Raw genomic sequence first — 16,087 nt, 5'->3', positions numbered from 1 at the left:
ATGTGCCATGTTTGAGGCAGTCTGGAGATGCTTCATTGTGTAGAAATCAAGTGGCTTTTAAAGAATTTCATCTGCGGGGAGCAGCATGTTTTAAGGTTTGGAGATATCAAAGAGCCTGGGAGTTCAGGAGAAGGTGGGTTTTTAGGGTAGTGACTGGGGGCCATGCCAAAGAGTTTGGGTGGTGTTGTTCTGGCATAAATGACTAAACAGAGGATTTTAATTAGGAAAGTGGCACAGAGGTATTACTAAGGGTAGATTCAAAAGGAAAGGGTAGCACAGCTTTTTCTGTGGGTCTGGGTAAGAGATAATGAAGTTCAAATCTCCAGCATTGGTGATAGAAAGGAAGGACATTTTTGTTACAAATTTCTGATTTCTGAATTATAAGACCTGATCACCAGTGGAATGTGAGTTTAGTTTGGACATGCTGATTTTTCAATGTATGTAGGACTGGTCTGGTGTTTGTGAAAGAGGTTAGGACAGGAAATATACAAGGGTGTCATCAGCAATGGTTGGACTAAAGGAATGTGAAGGTGGTCAGCCAGAAAGAGCACATAGAACAATAAGGCCAAGTAAAAGCTAAAGCAGGCCCCTGAGAACACCTCATTTACGGAGTGACTGGAGGAAGATCAGAGAAGGAGATGGGCTGAGCAGAATTCTTGAGTTTTCAGGGGTTTCCAGCAGAGCCCAAGCATAGGTCCTGTTAAAGGGTGGTGCTGGGAAAGGCTCTTCTCAGATAACATATTTTTCTTATTAATGGATTACACCCTTGCTTAACTTCATAACTCAGGTTCAAAGAAAACACAGCTATGGCCTAGCTACTTAATGAAAACAAAGCAGCAATAACTTTTATTTAGTGAGTGTTAATTTTTCAAGCCCTGTACACTTTATGTATATTATTAGTATTGTTATCCAACCTGTGCAGCCACAATGTATTTGCATATAATATAATCTTACCCATATATACTTTGTATATTTTCATCACATTTAGCACCATTTCTATCCATCTTTTAGTAAACAAATTAATACCATCTTTTGGACTGCCAATTGATAATGATCTCTAAGAAGGTCTTTAGAATTGAGATATCTTAAACTGCCATAAATTATACCCTCATTGCTTTGAGGCAAAGTCTACTAAAGCTAAACATTTTCCATCTTTACTATGAAGTACTTTAGCACTGATATGACATAATTAGTATCATATCTTTAACACAAATATATTGTGTTCTCACTCAATAAAATAGTTTCAGACACATAACAATACATTTTCTCAACATTCTAGACAATGCCATTGCCATCAGCTTTCTTATGTATTGGTTTAGTCTTCAGAAATAAGTTGCAAATTCTGAGGGTAGGGAGCCAGCCATATCCTTCTCTTTGGTGTTTCTACAGTGCTAGTAAACGTAGACTCCTCATTCATGTTGCTAACTGAGTAGAAGAAAGAACTAATTGGCATCAATTTTATGTGCAACAAGGAAAAGGAGTAAAACTTTATTTTTGGTTCTTCCCTTTTAAAAATCGTAGGATACATGGAGAACAGGGCTTTCAGTGAGTTTAAAGATGGCTTCTAGGATAACCATGTGGCATTAGTCAGAGGACACACAAATCTACCTACTCACCTACCTGATCTACTCAACTTGATTCCTACTCAACTACCTACAATCTCAGGTAATCTTGAGGTTACCCAGTGAGGGAGCTGGTTCAACTCAGTCCCTAAGAACACCTCCCAGGGGTATGTCTTGTCCTTCTTCCTACAATCCACTATAATAACTGGATATTGAGAGGACCCTATAGGGCAGACCATTTGGATTCTCATCTGCATCTTTCCCAGAAGCTTCCAGTCCAGCAGGGCCTGCACCAATGCAACTGATAAGTGAATATAGGTGGTCCTCGGTGGTAATATGAACTCGAAGGTTCTTGCCCCTTTGCAGGAGTGAGTAGCTATGTCTTTGCGTGGGATTGTACCTGGAAGAAGAACTGGAAACAGCCAGGACATTCCACTTCTGCTCACTGTTTAAGCCAAACATTTCTATGTGTTGACTAATAAATACATTATCTGGTATTGGGGGGAGGGTTAAGGAGAGGAGGCACCTGGGAAGAGTCAAGGAGCATGAGGTCAAGAGGGCGATCTTTGAGCAGGCACAGGAACATAAAGTGATCCCTGGATGTTGGCAAGGTGAGGTTAACTTTTAGTGCCCCAAGGCACTTTGGGTTTCCCTTGGAGGCCCTTTGACTCCCAACAGAACTGCCCTCCAGCAGCATTTAGGTGGGAATTCCTCACACTGCACTGCCTAAAGCCCGCCCTGGATGAGACCACCAGGAACAAACCAAGGGAGGAAGAGGACAATTACAGAGGTTCTGTGAGGTGAATCAGAGCCACTGCCGGAGCTGCCCTTCTTTGTTCTCTGGGCCAGGGAGGTGCCGAAGCGGAGGGTCTCGTAGACTGGATCTACCTTATTGCCACAGGCTGCAACAGAAAAGAAAGCTCATCTGAGAAAGCTCATTTGAGAGAACCCAGCCAACCATCTACTACATCTCCTGGGTTAACAGCACCTGAGAAGTAGGATCTGTGCAGTGGACTCTAGCATCTGGGGAAATGGTGCTTTCTGTGGTTAAGCCTGCCTCTTGGTTAAGCCTGCCTCTTGGTTAAGCCAGCCCTACCCCAAATGCTCCCAGTGGGCTGGTTCCTCCATTGCACCCAGCACTTCCAAGGAGAATTCTGCTCCCAAACTCCTCCTATTGGTTGGTTTCCCTCTTTTGTTATCCAATTTCAAGATTCTCTTCCCAGAAACCAGCATTATTTCTGCTAATGGGAGACTCTGCTCACCAAGGTATAAAACCTGAGACAGAAAGTTTATAGTGGAAGACAATTGTTTTAGAAAGAATTTGTCATCACTGACCTTATGAATTTCTAACTGAAAGCTTTCTAGTTTAAACATTGCTACTTTAAAACTACTCCCACAACCTAGGTAAACATAGATGTAGAGATTTTGGGGAGAGGAATAAAATAATAGACGTAAACTGAAAGATATTGTTAAAGAAGAAATTCAGGCCAGAAATATCATAAAGAGGGCATTTTGTTTGAGCCATAACATATTCACTGAGTTTCTATTAAGCCTTGGGTATAATCTATAATTTATCTTCTACAAAAATTATGAAAAATGGTGCTTTCTGTGCTCATTAATAGGGCCTGGCAGGTTGAGGAACTTGTTTAAAGGCATACAGTTGTCATGAGAAAGCTGAGCTTTGAACCAGGATGCCGTGTTCCATGTTCTTTCCATACTACCATGCTGTATATGTTTAGGACAGCAGATCAGTAGTAGCCTTTGTGAATTAGGTGTTCTTTAAGCTTCATTAGGGAAATGATGAAAATTCCTGGAGAATTTGGTCTACTTTATGTTTCTCCACCAGCAAAGCAAACACAAACATCTACTAAGCAAACACACAAAGACACTACACTGGTTTTTGCAGCCCTGGGAGGACAGCAGACATTCACACTGATTTTGCTACTTAAATTCCAACTCAACCCATCAACATCCCAACTCACCAATGGGCATAACTTCTTTAATGCATCCAAACTGTTCATGAATGAGCAAGGGGGAGCTATAGTAACGCCGGAACCCCTTTGGCTGGAGAGAGAATAAGAAAGAGAAGGAGTTGAAGTCACTGATGAGATGGAGAAAACCACATAAGGGTCCTAATGATAAAATCCGTTGATTTGTCTAGGGGCATCCTCCTGTCTTCTATTAAGATGCTGGTTCTTCTATTAAGATGGTTCTATGGCAGAGACACTAGGGAGAGGGAGCTATATGTGGCAATAGGCAAGTTACACTCCATCTGAAAACAAATTCCTGGCCCTGGCCTTCCCAGTCCGTATGTCCTCCTGCAGTGCACAGCAGCCTCCTTTGCATCCCAGATCCTTATTATCTGCCAGATACAAATGAACTGTCATGCACTTTCTCACCACAGTTTTGTTGTGGTGGTATATTTAAGTCATAAAAGTCCTGGGCATGGGAAGACAGACCTCAGAGATGGGCCTAGAGGCCTCTGTATATTTGGAGAGTTTCACCCAGAATCATCTGCTCCATGTCCTGGATTCTAGTCTCTTTTTCTGAATTCTATGTAGTCTTTGCCTTGGCTTGTAGGAATTGCCGTCAGGAGAGGAGAAGGAGAACAAGCGAGGCAGTGGTTTGGGAGAAGAGATACTGCATATTAGAGTAACTAGATGAACTAAGAACCTGGACTTACTATACTCCATGTTAGATGGGAACTAAGTGGCAAAATCCCGACTAGAATTCCAGAATTTTCTCCAGTGTCCCCGGCAGGCAGCATCCTCCTTTGTTTGAACACTGTGATGGGAGGGTGGGCAGGAGCATTTGCTAGCCCTAGAGGCAGTTCTTTGATGACATTGCCTCTGATTGTTTAGATTTGGTACCCATTGATCCTCAATCTTTCCCCCAGCACCACAAAGGACAATAGGATCATTACTCTGTGTGACAGGGCCAAATTTTTTGCAGATAGCTATTAATGTCCTGTCTAGTTTTCCCTAGGCCCTTTCTACAATTCTGTAGCCATCCTAGTTAAAAATATCCTCAAGTGTGCTCTGGGTTGCTTTTTATCACTGTGTGGCACTAGGACTGAAGCCCATACACCTGAGATGGGGTGACTGGCCCAGAATGGGCCAAGACTGTCCAATCTCTCTATAGATCTGGGCAACATGATTCTGTTAAAGTGGTGTAGATATAGATTACTCCCTCCACTTTTGTGGAGGCTTAGTTCTAGTCTTCCCTAAATACCTACTGAGATGACAGCCCTGGTTTGCCTGGGGCTGGGAGGGTTTCTGAGATGCTTAAATTTCTCCTTCAAAAATCTTCATAGTTCCCGGATGTGGGACATTCAATGCTAAAGCTGAGAAAGGGCCAATGTAGGAAAAGTTGGTTACTCTAGTAAGGACCCTAACTCTTTTTTAACAAGGGGTATTTGCCTATTAGGTTGACAAAGTTCTTCCTTTGTTCTGTCATTATCCCAATCAGGAAGCCAAGCTGACAGGCCAGTTCTGGGGTGCCTTCCTCAGGATTGCAGAGAAAGGCTTTTGGAGGGAGTGATCTCATGGGAGCAGGCGAGTACTCTAGGCAGGGAGTCCGAGGGCTCCCTTCTGGCACAGCCCTTACCAGCTTGCCCATGCACCGCTGGGGTGTGAGGCCATCTGTGCACTTGTGGTGGATGCTCATCTTACAGGCTTTGCAGCGCAGTCCATGCTTAGCGTTTGTTCCTGTCAGGCACATGGCAAACTGTGATTAGGATACAACTTGCCCTTTGCTGGTGACTAATATGAAGTCACTAAAAAAGAAGGTACTCCTATAATGACGTAATTCTATCCTATGACTTTTTCATGAAGATTTCCAAATGGAAAAATTTATTATGGTAGATTATTTTACCTTGTTCCACATTATCTGCCCAAGGTGTATGCTGTGGTTTCTTCCCCTAGCTTTCCTGTTCATTACTCCAACAAATCCAAGCCTCCTTCACTTTCTTTGTTCTCTGAATTCAAGCCATTTAATTCCATGTTTTTTGCTCTTCCTAAAAGTCACCCATTTCTGTTTCTTTGTGGTTTACTGAGTAGTGAAAGTTCTAACATTTCACTCATTTTTTGCATTCTATTAAAGGGTCTGAGCTGTTGGACAAATTCTCAGGGAAATGGCTGATAAGGAGGGAACAGCAGGATCTGTGTGGGAGTAGGGCTGATGGTCTTCTAAAGTGGGGGAGAGGGGATGTAATCAGACACCAAGCCCTGCCTGGAGAAAGAGGAAGAGGAAGTGGGTGGCAGTGAAATTGCTGCTGTCGTGAGTCACTTAGCTTCTGGGGACAGGATGCCATCAGGGGGCAGAGGAGGAGAGGAGAGGCGGGCAGCCATCCTAGCAGCTGCTCTGCTGTACCAAGGTCCATGCCAGGAGTACTAGAGAGGCACTGGGAGAGGAGAGACAAGAGAGAAGGTGTGGAAGCTTCAGGGAGATGGCAGTGGTGTTCAGAAGAGAAGCTGGCTTGCTGGGGCTAGGAGGGGATGTTAAGGTGGGATGTTTTCTGTCTCCATGTAGCCCAGGACATGAGTATTCAGGACAAGAGGTAACATCCACTCTGGCATACCAAAGTGGGATGGCAGGCCCCCCAGACAGGTCTCAGAAAGGGATGCCAAAAAGGACTTTACTTCTCCTAGATGACCAAGCACTTCAATTATATTAGAAAATAGGAAGAAAGATAGAATGGTGGAGAATTTCATTGTAGAGGCCCTATGAGTCTCATCCCTATTCCTCTACCATGATGTGAAGGATGGGGTCACTTTGTCATCTTGTCCTACTGAAAGAGTCTTCAAGGAGACTACTGTAAAATCTTGGCATATGTCCTCTGGAGTCTGTGGGGCATGTGACTATGGCCACACCCAGACCTGGGAAAGTCTAAAGGTAAGAGACATGGGTGACCTGTGTCCTGTCAGCCTATTGATGAGAGGACTGTGTGAAATCTTGTCATGAAAAGAAGGTTTGAATAAAACAGGTGTGTGATTCCTGTGTGTCAGATGTGGATTATGCAGGATGCTGTCCAAGATGACCACTTGGAGAGGCAATGGGATTCTAAAAAGGCAACTTCTTTAAAGCGGAGACACAGGAAGGAGTATGTCTATATAGTGTGAGACATGAAGTCAGAGGTACCTCCCCTGCATATATCACAGCTGATTAAAGACCCCAAATGAGGATATCTCAAGACTATATGTAAAATTGACCCTCTTTTCTGCCACTGCCTCCCCTTCCTAGCCACTCTCATCCCATCATCTACTTTTGCCTTCTTCCAACCCAATGCATGTACAATGGCCAGAGAAATGCTTTAAAATGTAACAAAGAAAATAAAATACCTAGGACTATATTTAACCAAGGAGGTAAAAGATCTCTACAGGGAGAACTATGAATCTCTCAGAGGAAGGAAAAACCAGAGGATGTAAAGAGATGGAAAAATATATCATGCTCATGGATAGGCAAGCATTGCTAAAATGTCTGTACAACTCAAAGTGATCTACAGGTTCAATGCAGGCCATCTTAAAATACCAGTGTAATTTTTTGTAGATGTAGAAAAATAATTCTATGCTTTATATGGAGCCAGGAAAGATCCCAAATAGCCAAAGCAACCTTAAGCAAAAAGGTCAAATCAGGAGACATCACTTTACCAGACTTCAAGCTATGGAATACAGTAATCAAAACCGCATTGTATTGGCACAAGAATAGACACATAGACCAATGGATACAAACAGAAAACCCAGATGTGAAAACATCCTATTCCATCTAATCTTTGACTAAACATCCAATGGCAAATATTGGGGAAAAGAATCCCTATTCAATAAACAGTGCTGGGAAAATTAAGTAGTCAAAGGTAGAAGATTACAATAGGATCTGTACTCCTTACCACTCACAAAAATTAATTCATGATAGATAACAGATGTAAACCTAAGGCATGAAACTATGAGAATTCTAGGAGAAAATGTTGGGAAAAGTCTTACAGAGGTTGCTCTAAAAATTTGTGAAGAAGATACCAAAGGCAATCACAGCAACAAGAATTAAGAAATGGCACTTGATTAAATTAAAAAGCTTCTGCATAGCTAAGAAAACAAAAAATAAAGCAAATAGATAACCCTGAGAATGGGAAAAATTTTTGCATGCTGTACATCTGATAAAGGGCTGAATCTATAAAGAACTCAAGAAATCAGCAAGAAAAAAATACAATCCCATAAAAATGTAGAAAAAGACATGAACAGAAAATTTTCAAATGAAGATAGACTACTGGCCATAAACATGAAAAAATGCTCAATATCTCTAATCATCAGGGAAATAAAATCAAACCCACAATGAATTACCACCTAACATCAGTGAGAATGACTCTTATCTAAAGTCCAAACACAGCAGCTGCGGGCATGGATATGGGAAAAAAGGAACATTATTGATGAGACTACAAATTAGTCCAAGCTCCATGGAAAATTGTATGATAATACCCCAAAGTACTAAAAGTGGACCTACCATTTGATCCAGCAATCCCACTACTGGGTATTTACTAAAAAAAAAAAAAGTCATGCACCCAATTGTTTATTGCAGTATGATTCACAATTGCACTGATGTGGAATCAACCCAAGTACCCATCAATACATGAGTGCCTTAAGATGTGGAATGTGTACTAACAGATGTTGTGGTAATACTCGCCACAAAATAATGGGAAACTAATACCTTTTATAACTACCTGAATTGGAAGGGAGAGCATTTTCCTAAGTGAAGTATTGGCAGAATGGAAAAATAAATACCAATGTACTCACTCTTAAATTGAAACTAACCAATCAATATCCATGTATAAATATAGTATAGTATGGAGGGAGCACAAGGGGATGCATAAATTCACACCTAACCAGTACAGTGCCCAGTATCTGGGTGAGGGGCACACTTACAATTTTGACTCAAACTGTACAAAGTAATTCATGTAACCAAAATATTTGTACCCCTGTAATATTCTGAAATTTAAACACATGTACTGGAATCTCTTCTTTTTCTTGCTTAAACATCTTCTAGTTTTTTCTCTGCCTTTCTGATGTCATGTAAAATGCTCATCATAGTTCATCTGTCTCATTTGGTGGGGGCCCATCTGTAACTTTATCTCAGGCCAGCCCCACTTGTTTGCTCTTCTTTAGCCACATGACCTTGTAGTTCCTTGAATGCACAAGCTCTTTAATTCCTCAGGGTCTTTATGGGAGCTGCTTCCTGTGCCCAGAATGCTGTTCTATCTCTCGTCACTCGCATGGTGACTTCTCAATGTTTGTATCTCTGTCATTTCTTCACTGAAGCTTTTTTGAAAATACACATAAACTTTTTTATTATTCTTTTTCACAGCACTCTGGTTATTTTTCACAGCATTTACTACAATTATTATTCATTTGAAAGTTTGTTTTTGTCTTCCTTTTCCTCTGGACAGTGAACTTGATGAGACCAAAACCTGTGTGTGTATACTTGCCAGCTCTGATCATGATACCTGATAAACATACATTAAGCAAATTAATAAGTTCTTTCATAGTAACACATGCACTAAGGCAATGGTGACTGGTTTGAGATGATTCATCCAAGTCGATTCATCAATAGTGTAAAATAGTATTCAAGAGCTGAAAGGGGATTTGAATCTGTATTATTTCATTTTAAAGATGAGAAGCTTAAGGGCCCAAGACATAGAACAATTTGCTCCAGATGAGAGGAGGTGCTGCTTAGTTTCATTCTTTCACTGCTTGACCCAAATCTTTCCTCCCTTTATTTGGGTTGTTTGACATATGTGAAGATGAAGTTGGGGGTAATTAGACAATAAAATAAGGGAGTGCGAGGACTTGACATGCTGCTGGGAAAAGCAATAGGCAAACTCTTGAATAGTAAAACAGAAACCCTCTGGAGGTATTGCCTGCAAACTCCCTACAAAAAGGCATCATTTAACATAAAGCCTGTCTGCTGGTAGCACCATGGACAGAAAATCAAAGTGACACATAAAAATACCATAAATTATTGGATATGTGCATTTGCCATAAATAATAGTCGAAGAGTCCCTTTTTCTTTTTAAGAATAATCAATTATCTGAAGGACTGCTATCCTTTCCAAAGATTAGACTTGGAAAGCAATTACTTACTTTTGTTTCCAAGTTAGAGAATGCTATGTGTGCCTTATGTGGGAATGTAAGTAAAAACTTCAAAGAGGAAAGTTATTTCATTGTGTGTTGGACTCCGAAATAACATCATTTTAAAGTATATTTTCCTTCAGAAGCAAACATCATTTCAGTTTTCATTGTCTGCTCTCAGTATACTCCACCATTTTGTATGACTCAGACTGCCAGCAATTATTTGGTTTTAGATGTTCCAATTTCCACTCAGAAATAACAAAAATGATTGAAGAGGAAAGCTTACATTCTGCAGCTCAGAGAATAGTTCAAAGGAATAATTCACATCACAGCAGCAGAATTTAGTTTATATTGTAGCAAGATATGGAGAAGCCACAGTCCGACTTGTTTTATTACTAGTGACCTCCATCAGAAAGGCACTGCTGCATGTGACCCTTAAGCCTGAGCAGAGTGGGAGAGTTTCATACCTGAGTCTGTCTCAGGCTGGATCTTGAAAGTTAATGAAACCAATATATAATCACCCACACTTTCATATGAAAGATAAAACACAACTATAGCCCAGGATGAAGGAGGAAAGAGGAGGAGGATGGGAGGGGAGGGAGGAGATTTGGATGGAGGGAGAATAATCGGTGGGACCACACCTATGGTGCATATTGCAAGGGTACACGTCAAATCTATTAAGTGTAGAGTATAAATGTCTTAACACAATAATTAAGTAAGTGAGGTGAAGGCTATGTTAACCAATTTGATGTAAGCATTCCAAATTGTGTATAAAATCAGCACATTGTACCCCATAAATGCATTAATGTATACAGGTATGATTTAATAAAAATTAAATATTCTACTGCGTCATTAAAAAAAAAAGAAAACTGCTAAAACTCCTGTAGCTGCAGCTATCTCATCATCACATGAGAACAGTACTGCCTACTTTCACGCTAACAGAATAGCGTCATAATATATGCAAAAGGATTTCATGGGTTTAAATGCCCTTAAACAAAGATGTTACTGGTCTTGGATAAATAATATTTGGGTAAATAATGGATAACTGACCTCATGAATTTCCCACTTTGTTATACCAAAATCCACTAAAGTTATAAACTAGAACAACAACAAAAAAAGGTATAAACAGCAAGTAACAACTGGGAAGAGTAACAATAGTAGAAGAGAGTTTAACATATATTGGGAAGATGTAAGGCAAGTGAAGGTAAACAATTTAGCAGAAGATAGAAAGATTGATTTTTCAATAGCAACTTGGAAGCTAGAAGGCCGAGGAGCCCTAAAAGCTATTAAATTAAAAAATTCGAGTGATTTCCAACTCAATTTTATACCTAGTCAAATTATTAATACATTTGAAGGTAGAATACACATATTTTTCAACTTTTGGGAATTCAAAATATTTATGCATACCCCTTCTTAGAAAAGTACTAGAGAATGTGACTCAGAAAAATAAGGGAATAAATCAAGAAAGAGGAAAATACTAAATATTATATGTAACATAGGAAATTACATGGGGGGAGGTAGATAATGCCCCCTTATGATAATTCTGCAATACCCCAACACTGGAGATTCAAGATAAAGGCAAGATAAAGATAAGATTCAAGATAAAGATAAGATTCAAGATAAAGACTTGGAAAAAGTAGCACTTAGAAGTTGATTGATGCTTTTGAGGTTTTAATATTACAATATGTCATTTGACAGATCTACAGAAGGATTAGAAAAATAATTATAGTTCCATTAAAAGTTTAGGAAGTAAAAAAAGCCATTTCTAAATTGAAGAAAAATAAAATCTGTGTAAGATTTGAAGAAATGCAATTATAGTACAATACTTGAATAAGAAGTTAATGAGTCACAATAGTGCATAAATTGACCATGTAAGTAATACAAAAATTGTAATAAAATTATTTGAGAAGATGGGACCAAGAGAGCAAAAATTGTGGTATAACTCTTTTTGGAAAGCAAGATCAAGGAAAAAAGAAGTAAGGGGTGGTTCTGGGAGGTATGAGAGCTGAGTCCTCATCTTCTGTAGCAAGAAGCCAACAAATGTTTCATTAATCAGTAACTAACAGCACAAGCACAGCATTTAGAAATACTGAAATAAAGGACAGAAGAAACAAAGAGGATGAAAGTGTTTGCCTTTCAGAAGTGAGTCAGGGGTGAGACAGTTTCCACTGTGGTTCTTTCAGTACCATCTGTCTTTACAACATTCTCATGTAATACTGTGATAAAAAGGAACTTAAAAAAATGAAGTCTCTGGATACTGAGTCAAGTCATCCCTTTGGAATGATGCAGCACTTGTTAAATGAAGATGCTGGGAAAACATGGGGGCACTTTGTCACATAAGTCACCGGATTTCCCCAGGCATTTGAAGTTCTGGGCTAAATCCAGAATAGTTTTATGAACGACTACATATCCACATAAAAAAACAAAGCAAGCAAACAAACAACAACAAAAAACCAATTAGATTTGGTGGGTGGGGGGAGGAGGGAGGGAGGAGAAGGGAGAAGGGTGGGGCATTGGTGTACTCTCACCCCATGGGTGCAATGTAAGAGTATGTGGCACACCTCCCAGGTGAAGGGCTCAATTGCAACTTGGCCTTTACCTAACAAAACTCAAACAACATGACCTAATCATTTGCATACATGTATTAATCTGAAAAAAAAAAAAAGGAATGTTAGTCATGATGTTCAAATAGAGTTTGCAATGAATCAGTGCAAGCCAGTACGACAGTGATTAGGTCTTAGGCATTGGACTACTTTGTGAGCTTGGTTTTTACTCCCATGAATAGGATAAGTGAGCTGTTAACAGAGAACCAATGTTGAAGTTCTAGGGCCTAAGTCTACACATAAATATGTTGGAAGGAAAAATTCCAGTTTTTCCCAATCATGGGGGCTGAATTTACTACTTTGGGTGACCTGCTTCTGTTGTTTTAATAAAATTGATTACACATGTCTATAAAATAATTGGCTAAACAAATTTTAATACAATTTTGCATCCTTAGCCAAATTTCATATAATGTCAGAGTTGAAATAGGATAAAACAATGGTTTATAATTGAGATCACCAAAATTGAGGACACAGCTAACTTGATTCTTGTCCAGATAATTGTCAACATCTACTTTAAGGAGGGTATATAGACCCAGTAGCAGAGACAGAGGAAGTGATTCCCAGAATCAGCTCTCAGCTGGTTTCCTGAGTCAGTCTAGTATCTGATGGAACATTTGGGTAACCAAGGAGCTTGGAGATTTCTAGGTCCTGAAAAATCAGGATGCAGTCACATGAGAACATTGGTATGAAAATCCAGACCAGCCCCTATACGGGGGCTAGAGAGGGAGCTCCCTATAGAGGGAGCCCCTATATGAAGACCTGCAGGCAGGTTGAAGCTGGTGGCCACACAGGCTCCGGGGACCGGGGGCCATGTAAAGAAGGCTAGCTCTTTCCATAGTATTAGTGGGGTAAATTTCCCATATTCTCTTAGCCTGGACACCAGTCTGGCCCAGGCTTGAATAGGTTGATCTTTCCTGAAGAACAACAATATACTTTCTGCCAAGCACCTTACTGACCACAGGGGATCCAGAGGTGAATAAACCACCACTCTTTGTCAAGTTCCATAAAGGAGGAGACATCCTGTGGTGATAGACGCTCTGGGAACAGTGAGGGGACAGAGGAGAGTGGGGGGTTCTGTAGTTTAGAGGTAGGGAGGGTATGTATGCTGGAGGCTGTGGAAAGTACTTAGAAGTTGTTCATACAAGGCGAGAAGCTGTTTAGCAGTAGGCAGGGAGGCAGAGTGAGCAGTCTCAAGAGGTACATATGATCCAACCACCTCTGTGAGGAACCACAAATAATCTGATAAAGCAAAAAAGAACCTCAAGGTTTCATGTTGAAAATGAAAGCAGATAAATTCTGTTTCATTTTTTGTGTTAGTGTCCATTCAAGGGTAAAGCAGCTAACAGCTTACAATGCTCCATAGTAGAATTAAAATATATATGTAATATTGGACGTATTTTCATTTCTTTCTATGTTACTTCTCTTTGATGTAAGGTAATGATATGGAGATAATTTCTAAGATTCTGAAGTCACATAGAACTAAATGAGCCAAAAGGAGCCACTGGAATTTATTCTTCCCCTTCTCATATGGACAAAGAGTAATTTGAAAGAAAAATGAGTCAGTAAATGTACGAACACACACACATAGCTGAGAAGAAAGAACATTATTAGAAGTCAGAAACCTGAATTCTTATTCTGAATCTTTAGGAAGAAAAGAAGGCAGGAAGGGATTGAAAATTATGGAGCACTTGTATACTGATAAACAATTTCCTAGACACATCCTCATTTTATTAACAATGAATAAATGAATGTTATCTTTTATACACAAAATGTTATTTTAACTAGGGGAGATAAGGATAATTGGAAATAATGAACAAATCTTGAGTTGGTATGAATATGTAACTCACTAGTTGTAGAGCTCAGTATTATAACTATTCTTTCCTCTTAAGATCTCAATAAGATGTGAGATAGGGCTTTTCATTCCTTCATTTTTATAGATAGTGAACTGAGGCCCAAGGATATGCAGCTAATGAGGCAGGTCTAGGGACTGGATCTACACAGCTTTGAAGTCCAGCTCTCTTCCCTTCTCCCCTTTGTTTCTGCCAGCCAGCCACACATTTACAAAGCTGTAACCTAATCTAGTATAGATTTTTCTACTGAAATAAAAGGGTAAAATTCGAAGGGCACTTGTGGCTCACTCAACTGTTTATGATAATAACAAAATAAAAACACAAATTTGTAACCACGGTCAATGAGAAGTAGCAAGAATTTCCTTCCAGTCTCCAAAAGTTTTCCCGAGAAGATTCTAATGCTGCAACTGTGCCCCTTTGGAAAAGGCATTCTGATCACATTTATGGTGGGTTACAAATAGGCTCTAATAGTTGACAAATGTGAGCAGGAGTTTTCTCTACAGAGCTTGTTACTGTAGAGATGCAGGTTCCTATAACAGATTCATATAAGGAATTATAAATTCTACTGGTCTATAGCCCAGCAGGCCTTTGAAAACATGTATAGCATGAAAGTGTGGAAAATAGCTGGGTGTGCTGGCTTATGCCTATAATCCTAGCACACTGGGAGGCCAAGATGGGTGGATTGCTTGAACTCGTGGGTTTGAGAGTAGCCTGAGCAAAAAAAACGAGACACTGTTTCTACTAAAAAAAAAACAAACAAAAAACCCTGAGGCAAGAGACTCACTTAAGCCCAGGAGTTGGAGGTTGCTATGAGCTATGATGCTATGGTACTCTACTTAGGGCAACAGCTTGAGACTATGTCTCAAAAAAAAAAAAAAAAAAAGTGGCACATAGAGTTCTTCCCATTGCATACGCTCTTGCTAAGCCCTCTACGCTGATGATTGCACATATGGTTGTAAACACATTAAGAGTCAAGTCTGCAAATGCTCTAGATCAGTGGTTCTCAACCTGTGGGTCACAATCCCTTTGTAACAATGAAAATACATCATGGACTTAGGAAGGTTGAGAACTACCACGCTAGATGATGTAAATATACGCTGCTGTTTCTAGTTTTGTTAGACTTCTATTTAGGGACTTACTCTTTTGTTTTGAAAGAGGGTATTTATGAACAGTCCTCCTTTAAAAAAACAATATTCTTGTTTTGGTTGATTCTTTCATAAGGAAGACAGGAGCCATGGTAGAAAAGTACAGATGAGAACATAAAAGTAAAAAGTAGGGTAACTATTATGCAAATTGTTAAAATTTCTAAGCACAAATAGTATTACATTTAGATATCTATATCTGGATATATGTGTATGTATATACCTATATAATTTGTGAAGGCACCATGCTGGGGTGGACAAAGTCATGCCTAAAGCTTCAAAAGATGTAGGTCATATTCTCAGATCTGAGTACTTGGACAAGGCACTTATCTTTGAGCTTGAGACTTTCCTTCTGAGAAAATGGGTCATGAACACAAAATGGAAAAATGAAGAAACCATATCTTGAGAAGGCATAACTTACTACAAAAAATAAGTGGTGAGATGGTTACAGAGCGTATCATCTGCAACTCCCTATAGTGACTTTCTTTGAGGTTATGATTTCCAGAATCTTCAGGAATGTATGTACCTGGATGTACCAGACTCAGGATGTGATCAGACATGACCTCAGATAAAGAACAGGTGTACACATAACTCTCTACTGTTCTGTGTGTACTACTTTGAAATCTCTTACTTATATCTTAACCTACAGATGAGTAAGCTTATCCTTGTTTCATAAACATTTACCTCAAATACAAAATGAGGCAATATGTGTGAATTATTTTGCACTGAATCAAGCATTCTGGCCATACTGCAACATCTTCAAAATCTGGCAAGACCAGGCTCTGGGGAGAGATCATTCTCAGTCAGTCATTTTTGA

At 39.7% G+C, this 16,087-nt stretch overlaps 1 protein-coding gene across 2 annotated transcripts in view; it reads right to left on the bottom strand.

Annotated features, from left to right (window-relative positions):
* Positions 1-16,087, bottom strand: part of STAC (SH3 and cysteine rich domain) — a 145,835-nt gene that overhangs the window by 45,539 nt on the left and 84,209 nt on the right. The window contains exons 3-5 of one of the 2 annotated variants that reach the window (XM_003781788.3): positions 5,169-5,269; positions 3,545-3,626; positions 2,349-2,464 (exon numbers count right to left, since the gene is read on the bottom strand). In XM_003781788.3, the coding sequence (XP_003781836.1) occupies positions 2,349-2,464; positions 3,545-3,626; positions 5,169-5,269 (299 nt within the window). The remainder of the gene's footprint in view (positions 1-2,348; positions 2,465-3,544; positions 3,627-5,168; positions 5,270-16,087) is intronic. The other variant, XM_012805314.2, reaches the window with a different exon arrangement.

The sequence above is a fragment of the Otolemur garnettii genome, unplaced genomic scaffold (assembly GCF_000181295.1).
Source record: "Otolemur garnettii isolate 467f Iridium unplaced genomic scaffold, OtoGar3 scaffold00002, whole genome shotgun sequence".
Taxonomy (NCBI): domain Eukaryota; kingdom Metazoa; phylum Chordata; class Mammalia; order Primates; family Galagidae; genus Otolemur; species Otolemur garnettii.
Note: the sequence above shows the minus strand (reverse complement) of the source record. Positions and strands in the feature narration are given on the sequence as shown.